Source organism: Barbus barbus (assembly GCF_936440315.1).
Source record: "Barbus barbus genome assembly, chromosome: 4".
Lineage (NCBI taxonomy): Eukaryota > Metazoa > Chordata > Actinopteri > Cypriniformes > Cyprinidae > Barbus > Barbus barbus.
In genome coordinates, this window is record NC_136732.1 from 18,313,092 (window position 1) to 18,340,730 (window position 27,639).

Here is a 27,639-nt window from a genome sequence, read left to right on the forward strand (position 1 = left end):
CCCTTTACCAATGTGACAGAAAATCAATAGGCTACTTCAAATGTTAAAGTCATTAACACAATCTTTAAAGGAATGAGGCGACTGCCAGCACTCCACTAGCGACTGTGGCTATCAAGCCTTTTGAAATCTTATGCCAACATTTGACTCCTCTTGTCAGACGGATAGACAGTAAGCTTAGTCTGTGATTGGAGGGAAAAGATCATTTGGTTTCCAATGATCTCATCTGCTGGGGTTTCTAGTTAAGCAATAAACAGAAACCCAAATATAAAAATACTCATTCTAAACCTATATAACTTAATTTTTACCACAGCTTTTATTTAATTCTCCTTCGCATACATTCAATTATGTGGTCTTAGGACATCAGTGATGCCAAATGTCACTTGTTGGATATCTATAGCTACAACTTTTTTAAGTAAAACATTTTCATTTGAAAACTTAAATGGAAATATTCTCTCAAAATGTTATGCACTAGACTGAGGTGAATTTTCTGAAGTCAAAATGCACATTAAAGACGTTTTATTTATTTATTTATTTATTTTTATATATCTTTATTTTGTATAAACAATGATGGGCTTTGGACTTTTTGAGCACAGAAAATGAAAATGCTGGACATGGAACAATGAGGAGTTAACTTTTTTCTTTTTTACTCCATGAAAGAAGATCAGAAGTTATACAGTGCCCTCCAAAAGTATTGGAACAGTAAAGACAAAATTGCTCTGTTGGCTGTGGAGTCAAGACATTTACAAATATGATTAAAAGATGAATATGAGACAAAACTACAGAATGTCACATTTTATTATTGGGTGATTCAACACAGATGTTTTACCAGCTAAGAAGTTCAGCACTTGTAGAGTTTCATCCCTCTATCTGATGGGAGCATAAGTATTGGAACAGTTGCCTCACAGGTCTTTCTAAGCGACTGGCTGTGTCCTGTTGCATTAATTCTTCAGATATTAAATGCAGGGAATGTGTCGTATCAATTATATCCATTACTTCTGTATTCTGAATCTTGTATTCGATGATGACACACACAAACCAGGATGAAGATGAGGAATTTGGATGCTAAAAGAAAAGAGGAAGTCAGTTAGAGCTCTAGCAAAAAAAAAGGGCGTGGAAAAATCAAGAGTTTGGAAACCACCAGCAACCAACAAAGACCTGATCGGCTGAGAAAACTACAGTAGTTGATGACAGACAAATCATAAAAGCTGTGAAAATGAATCCTAAAAGACGTGTCTGTAAAATCACCAACAACTTCCAGAAAGCTGGGGTGATGCTCTGACAATCTACTGTCCTCAGGAGACTTTGACACAGAATTACAGATGCTACACAGCAAGATGCAAACCTCTGACCAGCACCAAAAATAGAAAGGCAAGATTAGAGTTTTCAAAAAAGCACAAAGGTGAGCCAGAAGAGATTTGGAACTGTGTTTATGGACCGATGAGACAAAGATGAACCTGTGATGGGAAAGTGATGGGAAAGCAAAAATGTGGAGAAAAAATATGCTTTACAGATGAGCATACAGTCTCATCTGTAAAGCATGGTGGAGGTGGTGTCGTGGCATGGGCATGCATGGCTGTCTCTGGAACAGGCCCTCTCAACTTTACTGATGACTTAATGTATGATGACAGTAGCAGAATGAATTTGGAAGGGTACAAAACCATCTTGCCTACCAATATTCAAGAAAATGTCTCCAGATTCATTGAGAAGTGCTTCATATTGCATCAGGAAAATGACCCAAAACACCCTGCCAGTTCAGTCAAGGTATTTATAAGAGTGTAACGCGCGTTGGTTCTATATGCGAGCTTCACAGTTCTTACCGCGCGTTGGCTCGTGGGTTCTTGGCTTTGTTCCAAGGAGGACAGAGAGCTCGGAAGTCATAACACTTGGTTTATTAAACAGTAGAGGTGAACATCATGGATTAGCCACATCCGATTACACGGTGCGCGTCAACTCTTTCTCAACGCTCACACCAACTGCTCGCTAAACTATTATCTCTCGCGAGCCTAATCGCGGATCTCTGTTCTCGCGATATTACCTCTACGTCTTATTTAAAGTTACAGAACATTCATTTTAACCTTAAATTTCACTCCCTACATAATACTCCCTTACCCAAAAAGAAATGTCCTCATTTCTATAACACAACCCGTATACTAATATAGCACCAAACAAAATGTATACATCTGTAACATTGAAAACACATTACCCAAAAATCTGTATCAAAAGGGGCCAAAATTTACAAAACATGTTTACCAAAAAAAACGATATAAATCACATAGGCCCATAAGGAAGCAGTATTTCAAGAAACTCTGCATTAACATTCCCTTTTGTGACATACATTAACCCCGTACGTAAAACAAGTACAGTGAACATTCAGAAAATCAATAAAGTGCAAAATCCTTCAAACGGGAAGGCAATCGACGTGTCCTGGGAAGGACGTTCCGAGTGGACACTGGAGTATCAGGTGCTTCAGAAACACCTGTTGACAGTCCAGCTTCAGGTGTGCCCAGTGTTGGAATCAACAGTCCAGAGTTCGAGCCCTGCACATTTTCCATAGGGCAGGAAGGTTGTAGGGTTCCAGGCGGTTGCAATTGGGGGTGAGACAACCGTGGTGGTTCCAATGGAACCTGAGGTGCGGGAAATCCCGGTGGCACAGGTGTAATGTGGGGTGGGAGGAGTCCAGACAAAGTGGTCAGAGTGTTCGGTTGAACAGGGGAAGAAGGGGAGGTATGGGTATGGGTGTTCTTTGGGTCAGTAATGTACGGTTTCATGCGATTGTAATGAATGATTTTTGCTTTTGCATGAGGTCGAGAGGCGTCTCTCACTTCAAAGTTAACAGGGGTGGAACTACCAAAGGGGCATATTGGTCGCAAAACCTCATACGGGCCCACCCAACGTGGATACAGTTTGTTGTGGCGGTGGGCAGGATCATCCACTAAAACCATGTCACCACTGTTATACGGAGTGTATTTCAAATGACGATCATAGTTCAGGCGTTGTTGGTCTTGAGCCTTGTCCCGGAAAGCAGTGGCAGCACGATAAGCACAGGTCAGTCTCTTACGCAATTTATTCGCATATGCTGCTGGTGTGCCCGCTGTTGCTGAACTGGAAGCGTTATTGTCCTGAAGTAGTGTGTTCAAGGGAACGCGGGCTTCCCGGCCATGAGCCAGAAAGAAGGGTGTCAATCCTGTGCTTGTGTGCTTAGTGGTGTTGTAAGCCAATGCAACCTGCGGGAGGTGCTCATCCCACTCTGTACCAGAATCAAAAAGATGTTTGGAAAGTTCATCTTTTAGAGTGCGATTAAAGCGTTCAACTGCACCGTCACACTGAGCATGATATGGGGACGTCCGGAGCTTCTTGATTGACAACAAGTTACAAAGGTGCTTTATGAGGTCAGATTCAAACTGTCTGCCCTGATCCGAGTGTAGGGCCTCAGGAACACCATGCTGTGGAATGTAGTGGTCAAAGATGCAACCTGCCACTGAGACAGCTGTCTGATCTTTTAATGGATAGAGATTGACAAACTTGGTGTACAGGTCCATCATTACTAGTACATAGCGGTTACCTTTGGTTGAAATAGGCAACCCTGTTATGTCTGCGGCCACTATTTGGAATGGACGATCAGGAGAGATAGGAATGAGTGGCGCCTGTGGTCGGGGCACAGGAGAACGCCGCGACTGGCAAGCTGTACATTGGGAGCAATGTCTGGCGATGTCTTTAGACATATAAGGCCAGTAAAAGGACCGCGTTGCTCTATCCAATGTTTTGGTCAGACCATAGTGACCCACTGACGGGTGTCCATGGACATGGCTGAGTATTTCAGGAATCAGTGCTGTAGGAATGACCACCTGCAAGGTATTATCACCAAAAGAGTTGCGTAGGTGTCTGCATAAGACACCATTGTCAATGATGAGGCGACTAAACTGCGTCCACAGCTTTCTGAGGTATGGGGAAGCATCACGTAGCCTCCATAAGGGTGGTCTATGCCCTGCTTCTATCCAAGAGAAAACAACAACTAAATCTGAATCCGACCTTTGTTTTTCCATCACATCCCACTCACTTTGGATTAGAACGAGATTTGATGTTACGTGACTTAAAGTAGGTGTGGGCAACAGATCATTTTTATTCATGCTCAATGTTTGGGTGTAGGTTGACACTGGCTTTGCTTGCAAAGGTATTGACATGGTCTGAGTTGCTACCGAAAAGGTGGACACATCACCCTGAGAGCAACTATCAGATTCCACAGGAGTAGTGTCTGGTCGCCTAGACATGGCGTCTGCATTAAGGTGTTTAGCGCCATCGCGGTGAATGACACGCCAATCATAGATGTCCAATTCTATGGCCCAACGAGCTCGTCTACCTGTAGGGTCATGATCTACAGGAAGTTTCTTAAGACCCACCAGAGGCTTATGATCCGTAATTATAGTGAACGGGTGACAAGCCAGGTAGTGTCGGAAGTGGCGAACCGACCACACAATGGCATACAACTCTCGATCGAAAGTAGACCATTTTCTTTCTGAAGCAGACAGCACATGACTGGCATATGCTACGACATGCTCTTTTCCTTCCACCTGTTGTGAAAGAACTGAGCCCACAGAATAAAGGGAAGCATCCGTGTAAAGGAGGAAAGGAGCTGAAAAATTTGGAAAAACCATAATTGGCGATGAAGTCAGAGCCTGTTTCAGTACATTGAAAGCTTCACTTGCTTCAGCTGACCAAGAGAATGATACTCCCTTATGTGTAAGATGGTACAAGGGTTCAGCCGTGTGTGCGAAGTGTCTAATAAATCGACGGTAATAGGAACACAGACCGAGAAAAGCTCTGACCTGTGTGGCTGATTTTGGGACTGGCCATGTCTTAACCTTATCTATGTTAGATGGGTCTGGCTCAACACCGGCACTGGAAACACGGTGGCCCAGAAAAGTAACAGAAGGAAGTGCTAGATGACACTTTGATGGCTTAAGTTTTAGGCCGGCTGTACGGAATCGCTGGAAAACTTCACGTAAGTGCTGTAAGTGTTGAGGGAAATCTGCACTGTAGACGATAATATCGTCTAAGTAGATCAAACAAACACTCCAGTGCAGACCCCGAAGCACAAGTTCCATTAAGCGCTGAAAACTGGGCGGGGCATTGGAGATGCCCATTGGCATCATACGGAATTGATATAGCCCAGTCCCAGTAGAGAAAGCAGTCTTTTCTTTGTCATTCGGGTTAAGTGGTATCTGCCAGTAACCAGCAGTCAAATCGATAGTGCTAAACACTCTAGCTCCAGAAAGCCTGTCAAGGGTATCATCCACCCGAGGAAGAGGATGTGAGTCTTTAATTGTAACATCATTGAGGCGTCTGTAATCGACACAGAACCGATGTGTGCCATCCTTTTTCCGAACAAGCACAACTGGAGCTGACCATGGACTATGAGACTCCTCAATGATGTTGTGTTCCAAAAGCTTTGACACCTCTTGTTGCAGTACAGCCTGAGTAGCCGGTGATGTTCTATATGGGCGCAATTTTATTGGAGCAGCATCACCAGTATTAATGCTATGTGAAATCAAATTAGTTTTGCCATAGTCATGGGAATGAGAGCTAAAAATGTCAGCAAAGTCTGTCAGCAAGTTCTTGAGCTGTGCCCGTTCTTCAGGATTTAACTCTGTATCCTCCAAATGCACTTCAGGCATTGGATGGACAGCTTCTGTAGAAGTAGTCACGGCTGAGACTAACGTATAATCATCATGTGTATCGCCAGTGACTGAGAAAAGCTGACCTAATGGGCATCCAGCATCAAGAGAGACTTGTTCATTTGTCGGGTTAACAACTCGAACCATGCCCCTCCCTTTGTGAATGGAGGTCAGCGTTCGAGCGACGCCTAAGGTCACAACTGGAGGAGGCTGTGGTTCCAGTATAGCCACATATGTGTCAGTGAAAGGATCCGCTACACCATTCTCTTTGACAGAAATTGGGATTACCATCTCTGACATAGGTGGGACAGTCACCTGAGCGACATTGACTGCAGAACTTTGTACTGGAATCAGTGACTGGGGTGGTGAAAGAGGCACTGAGGTATTATATAGTTGTAAACGTGCATTTGGTATGTCAACTGTAACGTTGTGCTCAATTAGAAAATCCCATCCTATGAGAAAAGGATGAGTAGCGGTACGTACTACATGGAATACATGGGAAAATGTGACATCCCCAATATGTATGGGAGCTGTCACAGAGCCAAGTATATCCAGTAACTGTCCAGTTACTGATGACGCTAAAACAAATGACTTGCTGATAGGTTGAGTAGACAAAGCTGGAATGGATTTACGACAGTCATCAGTAATGAGCGACAGACCTGACCCCGTGTCTACCAAAGCATGAAGTTCAGCACCAGCTACTGCAATTTGAATAAACGGTGTGGGTGGAGTAGAGTTATAAGCAACTGAATCAGAGTGGACCCTTATTGGGGATGAAGCTGGCATTTGGTCCCCAATGACAGCTTCTACTCGTTTCCCCGCTGTGGTGAGAAAGGGGCTTTCTCTCTGTGAGACTGAGAGAAGTGTACATGGCGCGTGGGGGAGGTAAAATACCTCTGTGAACTATAGGAATGGGGGGGGGGTGGCGATGGAGAGCTATGTCTACGATAACTGGAATGTCTGTACTGTGGACTGGGCGAGGGTGAGCGAGCATAATGGGCTCCATGTTCACGATCGAGATGAGGCCGGCGCTCCCGTGAAAGTGAGCGGTCAGACCTGGAGTTCTCATAACGATATCTGTGGGGGATGTATTGATCCAATTGTGTGGTGTGAGGGGGGTATGACTCACGACTACGGGAAGAATTAGAGCAGCTACAATGTCTTTGATAAGAGATGTCATCACTTGGGGGAGGCTGATCATGTTCGGAGTGTCCACGGTGGTGCTGTGAAGAACGACATTCGTCCCGATGGTGTCGCTGTCGACCTCTCTGTGCATGTTGTGCAGTACAGCAGCAGTCTCGATGACGATGATGGTCATCCAAGCCAGGCTGGCGATGGCGTGCTGTGATGTCGCAGTCCACGGCTGCACAGGTTTGATGTGAAGAGTGTGTGGAAGATGTCACCTCGTCCTGAAGACTGGAAATCCGCTGCGAAAGCTGGTCCACGCGTTCATCCGTCCGTCGTAGATGAGACTGACGTAAGACATGCAAGTCAGTTCGGAGTTCAGCTATGGCTGATGCTAGGTCAGTGATGTGGGTTGCTGTCACTGTGTTAGCTGATGGTTGTTGATGCACCATCACAGGCATAACAGTTGAAGGGTTAGCAATACTGATGGCCAACTGAGCACGTTCACATTGAGTGGCTACTCTCAAAGCACTGTCCAAAGTCACAGCGCCATGCTCATGGATTTTGAGTTGAAGCGATGGGTCTAAACCGGTCACAAATCTACGAAAAATTTCACAATTCCGTGCTGCTACATCATATTGTGGAAATGCTTCAGTCACTAAATTTGTGAGCTCGGCAGCATAGACTTGAAGAGGTTCTTGTGGTTTACGGGGACGTGCATTCAAAAACGTCTGAAATGTGGCCAAAAATGTGGTACGGCCAAAAACAGTGGTCAAACTGGCTTTAGTTAACTCATAGTCAGCTTTCACTTCAGTTGGGAGAGACTGCCAATATGCAAATGCCGGGCCAGTAAGCTTCGCAGGGAGAAGTTTGGCTTTATCAGGGGATACAGCTGAGACATTAAGTGCAACTTCAAATCTCTGTATCCATGCACTAAAAGGCTCTGTACCGTCACCCGAAAAAGGATGAGGAAGGTCAATTTTAAATGGCAGATGTGGGTTTACTGCGTCTGCAACATGTCTGTCTCCCTGTATTGCAGCTGCGTCATTTTCGTCGTCCGCCATTTTGTGTAAGAGAGAGCGCACGTAATCCGAACTTGCAAAAAAAAAGAGCGCGTGAAAAACTATACAAAAATAGTATCAACGTCTCTGCAGGTTAAGGTGGCGATATTCACATCGTTCAATACGAAAAAAACAAGTGTTCCCACAAAACAAGCCAACCAGCGCTGCCACCAGTGTAACGCGCGTTGGTTCTATATGCGAGCTTCACAGTTCTTACCGCGCGTTGGCTCGTGGGTTCTTGGCTTTGTTCCAAGGAGGACAGAGAGCTCGGAAGTCATAACACTTGGTTTATTAAACAGTAGAGGTGAACATCATGGATTAGCCACATCCGATTACACGGTGCGCGTCAACTCTTTCTCAACGCTCACACCAACTGCTCGCTAAACTATTATCTCTCGCGAGCCTAATCGCGGATCTCTGTTCTCGCGATATTACCTCTACGTCTTATTTAAAGTTACAGAACATTCATTTTAACCTTAAATTTCACTCCCTACAAGAGCAAAGAAATGGAAAGTCTTATATTGCCCAAGTCAATCTCCAGATTTAAATCCGACTGAACATGAATTTCACCAGCTGGAGAGGAGAGTAAAGACAGAAACTCCCCAAAACAAGCAACAATTGGAATTGGCTGCATTAAAGGCTGGGAAAAGTATTTCAAAGGATGAGACCAAGAGTCTGGTGATGTCTATGGGTCACAGACTCACTGCTGTGATTGTGCGCAAGGGATCTGCAACTAAATTATAGCTTTTAATCTTTTATATCTGCCTTATGTTCAACTGTCCCAATACTTATGCTCACATCAATGAGTGGGATGAACTCTAAAAGTGCTGTTCTTTTTATTTGGTAAAACATGTATGTGTTGAAACAGTTAATAATAAAATGTGACATTCTGTAGTTTTGTCTCATATTCATCTTTTAATCATATTTGCAAATGTCTTGACTCCACAGCCAACAGAGCAATTTTGTCTTTACTGTTCCAATACTTATGGAGGGCACTGTATGTCAGCTAGTGGCATTCATTATGTGAGCTGTTTTACTCATTCTTCAGGCAAATTTTCCGAAATACGCTTTAAAAATGTGAAAAATTTGGTTGGAGGCACAGCAACTGGCTCTTGAGCATTTTGTAACCGATTGTATCATGTAGATAATATGACTTAAAGGATGGTTTACTCAGAGACGTTTCATCGATTACTCACTCTCATGCTCTAAAATTGTATGACTTACTTCTGTGGAACATAAAATTATACTGTATATATATTATAATATAGTTTTTTTATTGTCCATACATTGGAAGTCAATGGTAACCATTTAGTTTCAAGTATATTTGAAAATCTCTTCTTTTGTGTTCTGCAAAAGCACAAAAGTCATAAAAGTTTAGAATGTCGTGATGATGATTAAATGATGACAGAAATTTCATTTTTGAGTAAATTATCCCTTTAAAATATGGCCTGTTTCTCACATAAATGCTTCAGAAGTCATGGAAGATGACAGAAATTAATTTTGTTGTATTATCCCTTTAAATGTGTAACACTTCAAGGCATTACAGTGACAAATTTACTGTGGGGTCCCAGTACTGTAAATGTTTGCAATCAATGAGTAGAATTTAGAGCATTTGGTTTTGCGTTATGTTGTTTGTTCACCCTCAGATAACCAAGGCATCTCTTTCATGCTCAAGCCAGTTTTCATTTCTATATCAGTCTGTTGCAGAATGACTATTTGTGGGTTTCTGTCAACAGGAATATGTACTGCGTGTTTACTTCAAATTCACTGCCTCTGCCAACAGTAATTTTTAATGGCAGCTTGAGTCACCACAGGCTAAAGTGGGCCACTGTGTATGATTACGTCCTTAGGAAATACAATAGTATAAGAGTACAGCCACAGATATCCTCTGATTAGTTTTATTGAAGATTGTGAGATCATAAGACCAAGAGAGGGCGAAGCACTTGAACAGAACACATTGAGCTCTGCCTATTTTTCACGACTATGGCTGGATAAGTAAGCTACTAGACTAATAAACTAGCTGAAGTAACAGGTTTTATTGGCTTGACTGCTAAAATGGAACCAATTAGGTGTGTAATAATTAAAATAAGCAATAAACATTAAGTTGGTTGTGGGATCTATTGATGTTTGAGTTAGATGGCAGGTCGAATAAATCATGTGAATGATTTAGACATCATGCACAATCAGTCCCTCCTGAGAGATGTCCTCTATCCAGAAGGAAGTAATGCACAAGAGAAACAGACGAATAAGTGATCAGTGTTGGGGAATGTTACTTATAAAAGCAAAATGATTACTAATTATGTTACATTGTTACTTTTTATGCAGAAGTACCATATGGCAAATTCTTCATTAACATTTTAGTTAAAAATAAATCAGTGGAAGATATGGCCCTTGTACAAAAGGTGCATCAAAGCTTCTTAAAGCAAATGCAATACTTCTTTTGCATTTCCTAATTACATTGACTAATTGTTGACTGACTGTGATTTTTCCCATGTAGACAACAGTCATGTGCTGCTGCAGATGGCTGGTGTGGTGCCCAGTCCATTGCTGCTTGAGCTCCTGAGCTGCCCGTATTGTGCAAGGGCCCTGGAGACCATGGATGTGGAGCTTGGTGATTCAGACTACACCAGATCAGAAGGGGATGTGGTTTACGAGTTCTCCCATGGAGCAGAGTTCAAACCCTGCCGTGCATCCCATCATAAAATTCTGGAGGAGCGTAATCGCCTGGCTCAGTACTGGGATGACTTCCGGGACAGATTGAAACGCATAGTGGATAGCAAATACTTTAATCAAGGAATTATGATTGCCATCCTCATCAATACCTTGAGTATGGGGATTGAATACCATGAGCAGGTGAGTGCAAGTGTGTCTTCTTTCATGAACAGCCTGATTTTTCATAACAGTCCATGTGTTTTTCATCCGCTACTGTCAGACAGGACTTATATTACTTTAATATTGATTGGTGGTCAGGAAAAACAAAAGGATGGTTGTTATAACGACTGTTTGTAAGAAAATAAAGCAATAAAACAGACCATATCATAATTTCATTGGTGGCATGCGCTGGGATTAGCTTGCTATTTATTTTTCATTCATAAACAGTGATGAGGATTCATAGCCTTATTGGGTGAACAGATCTCCTGGTTATACAACTGTATTGTGCTTTAGTGCCTCGGACTGCACTTCTATCGATCTTTGCCGTGTTGTTTGGAGTTGCGATGTTACCACTCTTGGTTTCATACCTAATCCGGTGGTTTGACATTTAGCCAATCTGATAGAGGTCTCACAGTAAGCAATGTGTGTGGATGTTTGATATCAAATAAAGTGGTTACAGTACTGACATTTTCTGCAGCTGGTATTGTGTAGAGGAGTCTTGTGTATAAACTGAATACTTTTTATGAGGGGAAAATTAAACATTTACTGATATTGTTGTATAATAAATAAAATAAATACTCAATCTTGGATTAACAGTAAGAATGGCCCGATGGCCTACATCCAGGATTTCAGCCAGTTGATACAAGTGCCAAAAAACAAGCATTTTTATGTCTTGCAAACTTGAGCATTTGGTATTTTGTAATGTACTAATTGTTAGAAATTCTGATCATTAAAATGTCAAATTTGTGTCAGAAATGTCAAAATTTCTGACACAAATGAGTCGATCAAAGGAGATGACATAGTCTTAAAGGAACAGTTAGGAATAGTTCACAATTTTCAAAAAAGTCTGAATTTTTAGACTATGGGCCAGATTTACTAAACAGGGCACATTAGCGTCAGAGCGCAATTCCATTAAAACGTCGATGGGAGGGAAAATTCTGCGTGTGATTTACAGACAAGGTGCACACAGTGAATTGAATTGAGTACCAGTGAATTGACGAGCGCAAATCTTAGTAAGTCACATTGCATGATGCATTTAAATACGCTCCTCCCATAAATTTACTGATCGAAAGGGAAACTCCTACAAATGCATATTGTAAATAAAAGACAATTTTCTGTAACCTGGAAGGTTTGTAAAACATTTACAACTGATGAGTAGTTTACACTTTAGATTAGGGGATGCAGAAAGCTTTGTAAATGATTTATAATGTTTATTATAACATTGAATATACGTTGAATGTTTTGTAAATGATTAGTTAATCATTAACTAATCACTTATAAATGACTTATAACTGGACGTTATTATAAAGTGTTACCAAATATTGTAACTTTGCTTTCGATGGTTGTTGAAATAATGTTTAGCAGCTGTGGTAGAAATAAGGTTCAGCTGCACCTTGCAGTGTCACATTTGACTTTACATCATTGAAAGAGCAATATTCACAATTGGAGGTAAGTATGCTAATAATAGATCTGAACAAACCCTTTTATCCTACATTTAATTATGTGTGATTATATATGATTGATTGGTCGCTCTTTGACTAAAGCTTAGCTTGTTGAATACCAATGTGGGGCCTAGATAGAGATAGCAAGTCTGCTTCTGAAGTAAAATCTTTAATCGTTATGTTACTTTAAAGAACAGTTCATGTTGTCTAATTAAGCCAAGACACGTAATAGGGATCTTTTAATCCTTATTTCAGAAGCAGAAGAGGTGAAAATAGTTAGCAGACATTTGTTATGGTGATTTGGGGACTTGGAGACCTCCTTGCATAGAAATTCTGTTTTAAATAATTAACATAAATTCTACAGTAAAATAATTGTTATTTAGCTGTAAAGTGTCTTTTGAGATGAGACTTCTTTTATAGGTGGAAGAGTTTGTGAATGTGTTCCCAATATAATTTCTGTAAGGTTTGCAGAGTTCCTGTGAACAGTATTTTTGAGTTATGGTTATTCTTTTTTTATGCATGTATCTATTTGTGATGCTGCTTGCTTGTTGGCTAGTCTTTCATCATATGTTTATTTACTGTAAATGTGTTTCCCGTATGAAATTGTTGTCAGCATGTCACAAATACGGTCCATTATGGAAAGCTGTTTCCATTTCAGAGTAAAACAAAAAGTTTATTACGACTTGATAAACCACAACTGAAACTTTATTTACTGACATTTTGACTTGATTTCTTCTTATTGCAAAAAATTATTTCCCAGTGTGGCTTTATATCTCACTATATAGTAACTTTATCTCAAAATGTTACTTTTTATATCCGACAATATAACTTTAAATTTCACAATTGTGACTTTGTCTCTTTTATATTGTCTCCTCTGATTTGGAAATAGGCTTTTATAGTCCACAAGCACTACATAAAAAAGAAATGTAACTGCAAGAAGTTGCCTGCAGTTAATACTTTGCACAGTGTGATAGGTTGTTTACAGAGTAATTGCCATTTACTTAAAGTTAAATGGTTCAAGGCTTATCCATTTAGGTGTTTGTTAAGTACAGCCAGCTATTGGAATACACTGTCGCCATAGTAGTTATTGAGGGAGGATTACAGTAATGAGATAAGGCTGGCTGCATTGATCTATGTACTGAATGCTCTTAGCATAGCGGGAGAAAGATCAGCAACTCAGTAGAGTCTCTGCACTCTCGAGTCAATCAGCCACCTAATCGGATTTACATGGGGCCACTGACAGTCTTCATTACTGCATCAGTCAAAGTCACTTCACAGAGCCTACGCCACTGTTCACCCCATCACCAAGGACTCACGCATGTCTCCATTGCACATACAGTTATTAGGGCCCAAGCCAGTAAGGCGCAGGGCCCTATTGTTCCCCTAAGGATTATTAGGGCCCAAGCCAGTAAGGCGCAGGGCCCTATTGTTCTTCTAAGGATTATTAGGGCCCAAGCCAGTAAGGCGCAGGGCCCTATTGTTCTTCTAAGGATTATTATTTTTTTTTTTTTTATTATTTTTTATTTCAATCATCCGGGCACTTTTGGGGGCCTTAACGTGCCCGAAAACTCTCGAAAATTGGCACGCACATTGGAACCTGCGGCCATTAGGACGCCGCTGAGGCTGGGACCCGGGCGTGGCACAGGGGCTCTACGGCGCCCCCTGGAAAATTGTCAGAAAACACGATGTATAGCTCACACATACTTGCACGTATTCATATGAAACTCGGTACACATATAGAACTCATTGAGCCGAACAACTTCCGTGCAGCATGTCTTAGGCTCCGCCCAACAGGAAGTCGGCTATTCAGGGCTGTTTAAAAAGCACATGCTCTGGAATTTGATATACTCCTCTGAGGATTTCCATACGATTGCCACCAAACTCGGTGAACATGATCTCAAGACATTGGGGACGCTAAATTGCGAAGATATTTTTGATATGTCGAACGGTTTGCCCGTGGCGAGGCGATGAAGTTATGGCGAAAAATGAGACCCAGGAAATGCCTAATAACGTCCACATACATTGTATGATGTAGATCAAACTTCAGTGATTTGTTCGTTGTATGATGCCGATCGGATAGATGTGACTATTATGACTGAAAGTTATAGCGCCACCAACTGGCTGCAGGAAGTGTGTCGTTTTCAAAATGCTTTGAATTCAGCATCTTATTTTTACTCGATTTGCTTCAAACTTCACCAGAATAATGTCAAAACACGGCCGATGTAAAACTGTGAAGGGAATATTGATATCTAAAATTGTGTTGCCATGGCAACGTGTCAAAGTTGAAAATTCGTTTCTGGTGATTTTGAGGCAGATAACATGTTTAGAATGTCATGAAACTCAACACACATATCAGTATTAATGATAGTTAGACACTGGAAAAAGCTCATAAACGGGCGTGGAAGAGGCACTCTATAGCGCCACCTTTTGTCAAAAATGGGGGGGTTAGTTTTAGCTACAGACACCAAACTCGGTACATAAATTGTTCTTATTAATCCGGACAACTTTCTAATTTACAGTCATTAGCTACGACCAACAGGACGTCGGCTATATTTATTTTAATGTGGGTTTTTTTTTTAAACGGGCTGTAAACAAATTCATACTCCTCCAAACAGAAACACGGAAATCACACCAAACATTTTTTCTCATGATGCCAAAATACTGATGATGCTAAATTGCGGACGGATTTAGGATATCTTGAACGATGATTTAATGGAAATTTATTAAAGTTACAGTAAAAAAGATAATTATTTTTTTTTTTTATCTTTTAAGAGCAGCTTCCAAACACTTCATAAAAAATTACATACACAGAACAATACAGTCTGAGGTTATGGGATTAATTTCATGAATTTACAATACACTATGCGGAGGAGAAAATTTAAAAACTATCAGAGCTGCTTCTGAGTGAGAGCTCCCTGTCACTGCTGCTGAGTGAGGGGTGGGGTGGGCTGTGAGTGACTGTGTGAGTGACTGTGTGGATTGAGTGTGGATTGAGCCAGTGGGTGAGAGAGAGAAAGAGAGAGAGGGTCTGTTTTTTAAAATCTTAAAAAAATGCTTATAAATCATTAAAGATTTTGATAACACTTTATAATAAGGTCTCATTTCTTAACATTAGGAAATGCATTAATTAACGTGAACTAACAATGAAAAATATATTTTTACAGCATGTTAATTCTTCCATGATAGTATGAAATAACAAAGAGCAATTTTTTTTAAAGCATTTATTAATCTTTTTAATGTTAGAAAAATAGTCATGTTCAAAAGATAAACTTTAAAATTTAATAATATATTAACACATTTTGGAATTAATATTGATCAACATTAAATGGTATATAATTATTAATTTGTATATATATATATATATATATATATATATATATATATGATAGCTACAGACACCAAACTCGGTATATAAATTGTTCTTATTAATCCGGACAACTTTCTAATTTACAGTCATTAGCTACGACCAACAGGAAGTCGGCTATATTTATTTTAATGTGTGTTTTTTTTTTTTAAACGGGCTGTAAACAAATTCATACTCCTCCAATCAGAAACACGGAAATCACACCAAACATTTTTTGTCATGATGCCAAAATACTGAAGATGCTAAATTGCGGACGGATTTAGGATATCTTGAACGATGATTTAATGGAAATTTATTAAAGTTACAGTAAAAAAGAACACTTTTTTTTTTTTTTATCTTTTAAGAGCAGCTTCCAAACACTTCATAAAAAATTACATACACAGAACAAGACAGTCTGAGGATATGTGATTATTTCATGAATTTACAATACACTATGGCGAAAAGAAAATTTTCAAACTTATCAGAGTTCTCCTGTCTCTGTGCTTCTAATGTGTGCGGTAGGTGACTGGGTGGGTGACTGACTGTGTGAGTTTAGTGAGTGTGGAGGGGGAGGGGGAGAGAAAGAGAGAGAGAGAGAGAGGGTCTGTTTAAACTTCTCAATAAAATCCTTAAAAAATGCTTATAAAGCATTAAAGGTTTTGATAACACTTTATAATTAAGTCTCATTTGTTAACAGTAGGGAATGCATTAATTAACATGAACTAACAATGAAAAATATATATTTTACAGCATGTTAATTCTTCATTGATAGTATGAACTTACAACGAACTAACAATGAACAAAATATTTTTAATATTAGAAAAATAGTCATGTTCAAAAGATAAAACTTTAAAATTTAATAATATATTAACACATTTTGGAATTGATTTTGATCAACATTAAATGGTATATATTTATTAATGATGTAAATTAACAACAGTTAAATAATGATGTTTTTTAACATTGGTTAATTCACAAATAACATTAAATATTAACAATATATTTTTTACTTTATTCATTTGTGTTAGAAAAAATTATTCATGTTAGTTAATGGAAAAATAAATCATTAAAACCTTTGGTAACTATAATAATTTCTCATTTGTTAGCATTAGTAAATGCATTAACTAACATCAACTACCAATGAAAAATATATTTTCACAGAATTTAAAGTTTTATATGTTGTTCTGTGTGTGTGTGTGTTTCACAGAGTTGATGGTTTGGATTAACCCTTTAATTGCCGTATCCCTTAAAACCAAACTGCCAGAGGGTTACTGTAATGCTTGTGCTCGCTGGGCACCGTTTTATCGATGCCACCGGGGTGGCGTATGCTGACGGCTTGGGCCCGTCATCGCTGCTCGCAGCTATATTTATTTTTTTTTTTATTATTTTTTATTTCGACTATCCGGGTACTTTTGGGGGCCTTAACGTGCCCGAAAACTCTTGAAAATTGGCACGCACGTTGGAACCTGCGGCCATTAGGACGCGGCTGAGGCTGGGACCCGGGCGGGGCACAGGGGCTCTACGGCGCCCCCTGGAAAATTGTCAGAAAGCTTGATGTATAGCTCACACATACTTGCACGTATTCATATGAAACTCGGTACACATATAGAACTCATTGAGCCGAACAACTTCCGTGCAGCATTTCATAGGCTCCGCCCAACAGGAAGTCGGCTATTCAGGGCTGTTTAAAAAGCGCATGTTCTGGAATTTGATATACTCCTCTGAGGATTTCCATACGATTGCCACCAAACTCGGTGAACATGATCTCAAGACATTGGGGATGCTAAATTGCGAAGATATTTTTGATATGTCGAACGGTTTGCCCGTGGCGAGGCGATGAAGTTATGGCGAAAAATGAGACCCAGGAAATGCCTAATAACATCCACATACATCGTATGATGTAGATCAAACTCCAGTGATTTGTTCGTTGTATGATGCCGATCGGATAGATGTGACTATTATGACTGAAAGTTATAGCGCCACCAACTGGCTGCAGGAAGTGTGTCGTTTTCAAAATGCTTTGAATTCAGCATCTTATTTTTACTCGATTTGCTTCAAACTTCACCAGAATAATGTCAAAACACGGCCGATGTAAAACTGTGAAGGGAATATTGATATCTAAAATTATGTTGCCATGGCAACGTGTCAAAGTTGAAAATTCGTTTCTGGTGATTTTGAGGCAGATAACATGTTTAGAATGTCATGAAACTCAACACACATATCAGTATTAATGATAGTTAGACACTGGAAAAAGCTCATAAACGGGCGTGGAAGAGGCACTCTATAGCGCCACCTTTTGTCAAAAATGGGGGGGTTAGTTTTAGCTACAGACACCAAACTCGGTACATAAATTGTTCTTATTAATCCGGACAACTTTCTAATTTACAGTCATTAGCTACGACCAACAGGAAGTCGGCTATATTTATTTTAATGTGGGTTTTTTTAAAAAACAGGCTGTAAACAAATTCATACTCCTCCAAACAGAAACACGGAAATCACACCAAACATTTTTTCTCATGATGCCAAAATACTGAAGATGCTAAATTGCGGACGGATTTAGGATATCTTGAACGATGATTTAATGGCAATTTATTAAAGTTACAGTAAAAAAGAGAATTCTTTTTTTTTTTTTTTTTTTTTTAAGAGCAGCTTTCAAACACTTCATAAAAAATTACATACACAGAACAATACAGTCTGACGATATGTGATTAATTTCATGAATTTACAATACACTATGCAGAGGAGAAAATTTTAAAACTATCAGAGCTGCTTCTGAGTGAGAGCTCCCTGTCACTGCATCTGAGTGAGGGGTGGGGGTGGGGTGGGCTGTCAGTGACTGTGTGAGTGACTGTGTGGATTGAGCCAGTGGGTGAGAGAGAGAAAGAGAGAGAGAGGGTCTGTTTTTTAAAATCTTAAAAAAATGCTTATAAATCATTAAAGATTTTGATAACACTTTATAATAAGGTCTCATTTCTTAACATTAGGAAATGCATTATTTAACATGAACTAACAATGAAAAATATATTTTTACAGCATGTTAATTCTTCCATGATAGTATGAACTAACAAAGAACATTTTTTTTAAAAGCATTTATTAATCTTTTTAATGTTAGAAAAATAGTCATGTTCAAAAGATAAACTTTAAAATTTAATAATATATTAACACATTTTGGAATTAATATTGATCAACATTAAATGGTATATAATTATTAATGATTATATATATATATATATATATATATATATATATATATATATATATATATATATATATATATATATATATATATATATAATGATAGCTACAGACACCAAACTCGGTACATAAATTGTTCTTATTAATCCGGACAACTTTCTAATTTACAGTCATTAGCTACGACCAACAGGAAGTCGGCTATATTTATTTTAATGTGGTTTTTTTTTAAAAACGAGCTGTAAACAAATTCATACTCCTCCAAACAGAAACACGGAAATCACACCAAACATTTTTTCTCATGATGCCAAAATACTGAAGATGCTAAATTGCGGACGGATTTAGGATATCTTTAACGGTGTTTTAATGGCAATTTATTAAAGTTACAGAAAAAAGAGAAAACTTTTTTTTTTTTATCTTTTAAGAGCAGCTTCCAAACACTTCATAAAAAATTACATACACAGAACAATACAGTGTAAGGATATGTGCTTAATTTCATGAATTTACAATACACTATGCTTAGGAGAAAAATTTAAAACTTAGAGATCTCCTGTCACTGTACTTCTAATGTGTGCGGTAGGTGACTGGGTGGGTGACTGACTGTGTGAGTTCAGTGAGTGTGGAGGGGGAGAGAGAGAGAGATAGATAGAGAGAGAGAGAGAGAGAGAGAGAGAGAGAGAGAGAGAGAGAGTGAGTCTGTTTAAACTTCTCAATAAAATCCTTAAAAAATGCTTATAAAGCATTACAGGTTTTGATAACACTTTATAATGAAGTCTCATTTGTTAACAGTAGGGAATGCATTAATTAACATGAACTAACAATGAAAAATATATTTTTTACAGCATGTTAATTCTTCATTGATAGTATGAACTTACAATGAACTAACAATGAACAAAATATTTTTAATATTAGAAAAATAGTCATGCTCAAAAGATAAAACTTTAAATTTTTTTAATATTGATCACCATTAAATGGTATATAATTATTAATGATGTAAATTAACAACAGTTAAATAATGTTGTTCCCTATCAGTCAGTCACGTTCGACGTAACGTCAGTGTGACTGACTAATGGGAACTCGCTCGAGAGCCCAATCATCTTCGAGTGTTAACAAAACAAGCCAATGACAGTTGGCGTGCGTGTTTCGCCACGCGCACCCCGCCCCGCAGTGCGGGTATAAAAGGAGAGCGCGTGCAAACGCACATCAGCTTTTCGCTTCGGAGCCGAGCCTTGCTGCGAATCTCCGAGAGTGTACAAGACAGCTTGACGAGTGTTGGTGTTACGGCGCGTCAGCGGAGGTTGCGATCCAGTGCTGCTGCTTCATCTCGGCGTGCTGCAGCTCTCATTCTGCGGTCGCGCTGCGACCTCTCCTGGGCGCTTCAACACTTTTTCTAAAAGAGAATTTCTTTCAAAAAAGAGCAAATTCTGAAAGAGCTCCACGAGCGACGGGCGTCTTTTTAAAGATGGCTTCCCGCTCGTGTGTTTCTGGATGTGGCCGTTTCCTGGCTTCATCTGATGGTCACGATCGCTGTGTCTCGTGCTTGGGCTTTCAGCACGCTGAGGCAGCGCTCGTGGATGACTCATGTTCTCTGTGTGGGAACATGACCATCGCGATGCTGCGCTCCAGATACCTCCTCGTCAAGCGGGGGGGTATCCCCCTTGCCATGCCCCGTTCTAGTTCCTCCGGTTCTCGGAGGGCTACTTCGGCTCATGGTCAGGGTGACTTGAGGATCACAGTGAGAGCTTCCCCGTCGAGTGCGTCTCCGCGGGCCTCTCACTCCTCTAGCGCATCGCACCGTCTGGGGTTTCCGGACGAGTTTGTGGAGTCCTCGGACAGGGCGGGGCCCAGCATCTCGTTCGGAGCTCCAGCAGATGACAGGATGTCGGTCACTGCATCGGGGGATGAGCTAGGTTCTGGAGATGATGATTCGGCTGCGCTGCCTCCATCAGGAAGAGTGGCGTTGACCGAGTCAGATCCAGAACTGACTGCTATGCTTTCCCGGGCCGCTGAGAGCATCGGGCTGCACTGGAGGCCTCCTCCTTCTCCCGAACGCTCAAGGCTGGACGATTGGTTCCTGGGGGCGCAGGCCGATCGCAGGCAACCGCCTCCGGTTCCATTCTTCCCGGAAGTGCATGAGGAGGTGACTAGGTCTTGGAGGGCACCTTTTTCTGCCCGAAACAGACCTAGTGCCTCCTCCGTCCTCACCACCCTCGACGGTGGGGCGGCCCAAGGGTATGTGGAGATCCCCCCAGTTGAGCGCGCCATTGCAATGCAGCTCTGCCCGCAGGGCGCTGCCGCCTGGAGGGGTAATCCACGCCTTCCGTCCAGGGCCTGTAAGTTCTCGTCCGCTCTGACGGCCAAGGCTTACAGTGCTGCTGGACAGGCCGCTTCCGCCCTGCACGCCATGGCCCTCCTGCAAGTCCACCAGGCCAAGGCGTTAAAGCAGTTGCACGAGGGTGGTGCTGACCCAGCCGGATTGCAGGAACTGCGCACAGCGACGGACCTTGCCCTACGGGCGACGAAAGTCACGGCGCGGGCCCTGGGTCAGACGATGTCCACGTTGGTGGTCCAGGAGCGCCACTTATGGCTGACCTTGGCGGATATGAGGGAGTCTGACAAACACCGTTTCTTAGACGCCCCGATCTCCCAGGCCGGCCTATTCGGCGAAGCAGTGGAGGGCTTTGCCCAACAGTTCTCCGCCGCACAGCAGCAGACAGAGGCGTTTCGACACATCCTGCCCCGGCGGTCCGCTGCTGTCTCCACCCCACCGCCGGCTGCAGCTCCTCCGTCTGCTCGTCGCCGAGGGCGCCCTCCTGCGGCCTCCACCTCCGCTCCAGCTCGGCCCCAGCAGCAGCCTTCACAACGGCCGCAGCGTGGAGCTGGCCGCAGGAAAGCGGCGCAGCCCGTCTCTGCCCCTGCCAAATCTGTGAAGCGCCAGGGCAAGCGGCGGCCCTGAGACGGGCGACCCGGAGTCTCTGGATCCTGCTCTTCAGGAGATGGTGACTGCACCACTCCTTCCCCCGGAGGAGGGCCGGGTGGAGAATCTTTTGTTCCCTTTTTATTCTGTTCCGCCACTGGCTCTCCAGCCAGTGGTACCCAAAACCTCAAAAAAAGAGCAGTTTCCTTTTTCTCCGGGTCCCAAGAGGGCGAGGATGGCAGTGCACGAGACCCCGTCTCCACACTCCCGTCCCCCTCTCCTTTCGCCTATGAGCAGCAGGGTCCGGTCCGAGGACGCGATGCCTTCTCCCGCGCCCCCTGCTCAGCCTTGGAGCCAGGTAAGTGTCGCACTGCACACTCAGACCCCACTTCGGAACGCACTGCCTTCCGAGGCGGGCCCCTGCGCTCCACTTCGCTGCCCCGCCGTGGGTACGTCCGTGGCTCCCTTGGTCCCGCTTGTACGGTTTCTGGGGGCCTGGCTAGCGCTCCCCAGGCTGTCTCGCTGGCTCATGAGAACCATCAGACTTGGCTACGCGATTCAGTTCGCCCGGCGTCCCCCCAAGTTCAGGGGCGTTCGGTTCACCTCTGTGTTGAGCAAGGATGCCCCTCTCTTGCGTGCGGAAGTCGCGGTCCTGCTGGCGAAGGACGCGATAGAGCCGGTCCCTCCAGCCGAGATGAAGTCGGGGTTTTACAGCCCGTACTTCATTGTACCCAAGAAAGGCGGTGGGTTACGACCAATCTTGGACCTGCGCGTCCTGAACCGGGCCCTTCACAAGCTCCCGTTCAGGATGTTGACGCAAAGACGCATTTTTCAATGCATCCGTCCGTTCGATTGGTTCGCAGCGATCGACCTGAAGGACGCGTACTTTCATGTCTCAATCCTGCCTCGACACAGACCGTTTCTCCGCTTTGCGTTCGAAGGACGAGCATATCAGTACAAAGTCCTCCCCTTCGGGCTATCCCTGTCGCCTCGTGTCTTCACCAAGGTCGTGGAGGCAGCCCTTGTTCCATTAAGGGAAGCAGGCATTCGCGTTCTCAACTACCTCGACGACTGGCTCATACTGGCCCAGTCTCGAGCACTGTTGTGCGATCACAGGGACACGGTGCTTGGCCACCTCAGCCGGATGGGGCTTCGGGTCAACTGGGAAAAGAGCAAACTCTCCCCTGTGCAGAGGATCTCTTTTCTCGGTATGGAGTTGGACTCGGTCAACCTCACAGCACGTCTCTCAGTAGAGCGTGCTCAGTCGATGCTGAACTGCCTGGAGTCTTTCCAGCGCAAGACAGCGGCTCCACTGAAACACTTTCAGAGGCTCCTGGGGCATATGGCATCCGCAGCCGCTGTCACGCCGCTCGGGTTGCTTCATATGAGACCGCTTCAGCATTGGCTTCACGACCGGGTCCCGAGATGGGCATGGCGACACGGCACTTACCGGGTCTCAGTTACCCCGTCCTGCCGTCAGACCTTCGGCCCGTGGTCGGATCTTGCTTTTCTTCGGGCAGGAGTTCCCCTAGTGCAAGTATCCAGGCACATTGTTGTCTCAACAGATGCCTCTGCCATGGGCTGGGGAGCCATGTGCAACGGGCGTGCAGCTGCAGGGCTCTGGACAGGGTCCCGGTTGCAGTGGCATGTCAATTGCCTCGAGTTGCTAGCAGTATGGCTTGCGCTGCGCCGCTTCAAAGGGCTGCTACACGACAAGCATGTACTGGTCCGTACGGACAACACTGCGACCGTTGCGTACATCAACCACCAGGGTGGTCTACGCTCCCGTCGCCTGTCGCAACTCGCTCGCCATCTTCTCCTTTGGAGTCAGAAGCATCTGAGGTCGCTTCGCGCCGTTCATATCCCTGGCGAGCTCAATCGTGCAGCCGACGAGCTCTCACGTCAGCCCGCCCTTCCGGGAGAATGGCGACTCCACCCCGAGGTAGTCCAGCTGATTTGGAGACACTTCGGGGACGCTCAGGTAGACCTGTTTGCCTCCCCGGACACGTCCCACTGCCAAATGTTTTACTCCCTGTCCGAGGGTACCCTCGGCACGGACGCGCTGGCACACAGCTGGCCTCGGGGCCTACGCAAATATGCGTTTCCCCCAGTGAGCCTTCTCGCGCAGACCCTGTGCAAAGTCAGGGAGGACGAGGAGCAGGTCCTCTTGGTGGCGCCGTACTGGCCCAGTCGGACTTGGTTCCCAGAACTCATGCTCCTCGCGACAGCCCCTCCTTGGCAAATTCCTCTGAGGAGGGATCTCCTTTCTCAGAGAGGGGGCACCCTCTGGCACCCGCGTCCAGACTTGTGGAATCTCCACGTATGGTCCTTGGACGGGACGCGGAGGTTCTAGGTGGGCTACCTCCATCGGTAGTAAACACAATCACTTCAGCTAGAGCCCCGTCTACAAGACACGCTTACAGGCTGAAGTGGAACCTGTTCGTCGATTGGTGTTCTTCCCGCCGGGAAGACCCCCGGGGATGCCCGATCGCGGTCGTGCTTTCTTTCCTGCAAGATGGGTTGGAGCGAAGGCTGTCTCCCTCCACCCTCAAAGTGTATGTCGCCGCTATTGCCGCACATCACGATGCAGTAGACGGTAAGTCTGTAGGGAAGCACGACTTGGTCGTCAGGTTCCTCAGAGGGGCGAGGAGGTTAAATCCTCCGCGCCCTCATCTGGTACCCTCTTGGGATCTCCCCTTGGTCCTGTTGGCCTTGAGGGAGGAGCCCTTTGAGCCTCTGCAGTTAGTAGAGCTTAAGTTTCTGTCGTTGAAGACAGCACTCCTCACTGCATTGGCCTCGGTCAAGAGGGTAGGGGACCTGCAGGCATTTTCGGTCGACGATTCGTGCCTAGAATTCGGGCCGGATGACTCTCACGTTGTCCTGAGACCCCGGCCTGGTTATGTGCCCAAAGTTCCCACCACACCCTTCAGGGATCAGGTGGTGAACTTGCAAGCGCTGCCCCGGGAGGAGGCAGACCCAGCCATTGCTCTGCTTTGTCCCGTCCGCGCTTTGTGCACTTACGTGGACCGCACGCAGAGCTTCAGGACCTCAGACCAGCTCTTCGTCTGCTTCGGGGGACAGCAGAAGGGGAAGGCTGTCTCCAAACAAGGACTTGCCCATTGGATAGTCGAGGCTATAGTCTTGGCCTATCAGGCCCGGCGCTTACCGTGCCCCCTCGGTGTGAGAGCACACTCTACAAGAGCCATTGCTTCCTCTTGGGCGTTGGCGCGGGGCGCCTCGATAGCAGACATTTGTAGAGCTGCCGGCTGGGCGGCACCTAACACGTTTGCGAGATTTTATAATCTCCGTGTAGAGCCCGTGTCCTCCCGTGTACTTGGCTCAGACGGCCAGTAGCACTGGGACACTGCTCGGTGTCAATCCCGCTTGCTGCGCCATTCCCCTCTACGGACCGGATACGTGCGCTTTGTTGCTTCTCAGTTCAGTTCCCCATGGCGAACCCTGTTGAAGTTCCTCCCGCACCCTCGGCAGTCAGGCGTGGCGGAACGCCAGACGCCAGGTCCAGCACTCGTGTGTTTGCCCAAGGTCAGCCCTTGTGCTGGGCTAGGTGCCCGTGTGTAGTGATTCCCCTTCGGGTGGTCCCACATGTGTATTCTTCCACGGTACGGTTCCCCTCACGGTGAGCCCGTGTCTTTCCCTGGCAGAGACCTTCTGCCGTCTCTGCTGTGTTGTTATCTCACCCCAGGCTGGCTGAGTCTACCTCAGAGACTTCCATATGTAGTACTGCCCTTGGTCAGTCCATATGTGTAATTGCCACGTGGTACCTCCTTACGCAGGATGTGGCTTCCGTAGCGTTCCCCTACTTGTGGTACGCTTTCCCAGTGTTATCCATACCCACTGTACGGAACAGCAGTGGCTGTCATCCCTGCCTAAGCCTTGTCCTATCTTCCACCCCAACTGGTGTGGGGGGACTTGCCGGCTTCCGCAGGGCACTGGAGGGGGTCAGCAATAGTGGCGTTTTCCAAGGGATCCCATTAGTCAGTCACACTGACGTTACGTCGAACGTGACTGACTGATAGGGAACGTCTCGGTTACGTATGTAACCCTCGTTCCCTGAAGGAGGGAACGGAGACGTAACGTCCCGTCGCCATAGTTGCTGTACCACCGCTGTACGGCCGGGGCACACAGTCTCGGCTCCTCAGCGAAAAACTGATGTGCGTTTGCACGCGCTCTCCTTTTATACCCGCACTGCGGGGCGGGGTGCGCGTGGCGAAACACGCACGCCAACTGTCATTGGCTTGTTTTGTTAACACTCGAAGATGATTGGGCTCTCGAGTGAGTTCCCATTAGTCAGTCACACTGACGTTACGTCTCCGTTCCCTCCTTCAGGGAACGAGGGTTACATACGTAACCGAGACGTTTTTTAACATTGGTTAATTCACAAATAACATTAAATATTAACAATATATTTTTTACTTTATTTATTTGTGTTAGTAAAAATTATTCATGTTTGTTAATGGAAAAATAAATCATTAAAAAATGCTTATAAATCATTAAAAGCTTTGGTAACTAATAATTTCTCATTTGTTAACATTAGTAAATGCATTAACTAACATCAACTACCAATGAAAAATATATTTTGACAGAATTTAAAGTTTTATATGTTGTTCTGTGTGTGTGTGTTTCACAGAGTTGATGGTTTGGATTAACCCTTTAATTGCCGTATCCCTTAAAACCAAACTGCCAGAGGGTTACTGTATTGTGTGTGCTCGCTGGGCACCGTTTTTCGATGCCACCGGGGTGGCGTATGCACTGGCGGCTTGGGCCCGTCATCGCTGCTCGCAGCTATATTTATTTTTTTATTTTTTATTTTTTTTTTTTTTTATTATTTTTTATTTCGACTATCCGGGTACTTTTGGGGGCCTTAACGTGCCCGAAAACTCTTGAAAATTGGCACACACATTGGAACCTGCGGCCATTAGGACGCCGCTGAGGCTGGGACCCGGGCGTGGCACAGGGGCTCTACGGCGCCCCCTGCAAAATTGTCAGAAAGCTTGATGTATAGCTCACACATACTTGCACGTATTCATATGAAACTCGGTACACATATAGAACTCATTGAGCCGAACAACTTTCACGCTGCATGTCTTAGGCTCCGCCCAACAGGAAGTCGGCTATTCAGGGCTGTTTAAAAAGCGCATGCTCTGGAATTTGATATACTCCTCTGAGGATTTCCATACGATTGCCACCAAACTCGGTGAACATGATCTCAAGACATTGGGGACGCTAAATTGCGAAGATATTTTTGATATGTCGAACGGTTTGCCCGTGGCGAGGCGATGAAGTTATGGCGAAAAATGAGACCCAGGAAATGCCTAATAACGTCCACATACATTGTATGATGTAGATCAAACTTCATTGATTTGTTCGTTGTGTGATGCCGATCGGATAGATGTGACTATTATGACTGAAAGTTATAGCGCCACCAACTGGCTGCAGGAAGTGTGTCGTTTTCAAAATGCTTTGAATTCAGCATCTTATTTTTACTCTATTTGCTTCAAACTTCACCAGAATAATGTCAAAACACGGCCGATGTAAAACTGTGAAGGGAATATTGATATCTAAAATTATGTTACCATGGCAACGTGTCAAAGTTGAAAATTCGTTTCTGGTGATTTTGAGGCAGATAACATGTTTAGAATGTCATGAAACTCAACACACATATCAGTATTAATGATAGTTAGACACTGGAAAAAGCTCATAAACGGGCGTGGAAGAGGCACTCTATAGCGCCACCTTTTGTCAAAAATGGGGGGGTTAGTTTTAGCTACAGACACCAAACTCGGTAAATAAATTGTTCTTATTAATCCGGACAACTTTCTAATTTACAGTCATTAGCTACGACCAACAGGAAGTCGGCTATATTTATTTTAATGTGGGTTTTTTTTAAAAACGGGCTGTAAACAAATTAATACTCCTCCAAGCAAAAACACGGAAATCACACCAAACATTTTTTATCATGATGCCAAAATACTGAAGATGCTAAATTGCGGACGGA

The 27,639-nt window shown here is 43.7% G+C and overlaps 1 protein-coding gene across 1 annotated transcript in view; it reads left to right on the top strand.

Moving 5' to 3' along the window:
- The window catches only part of LOC306868706 (voltage-dependent T-type calcium channel subunit alpha-1H-like), a gene marked incomplete at its 5' end in the record, with an annotated part of 138,804 nt that overhangs the window by 71,439 nt on the left and 39,726 nt on the right, over positions 1-27,639 (top strand). Inside the window, one exon of the mRNA XM_079414997.1 lies at positions 10,356-10,711. Coding sequence (XP_079271123.1) covers positions 10,356-10,711 — 356 coding nt within the window. The remainder of the gene's footprint in view (positions 1-10,355; positions 10,712-27,639) is intronic.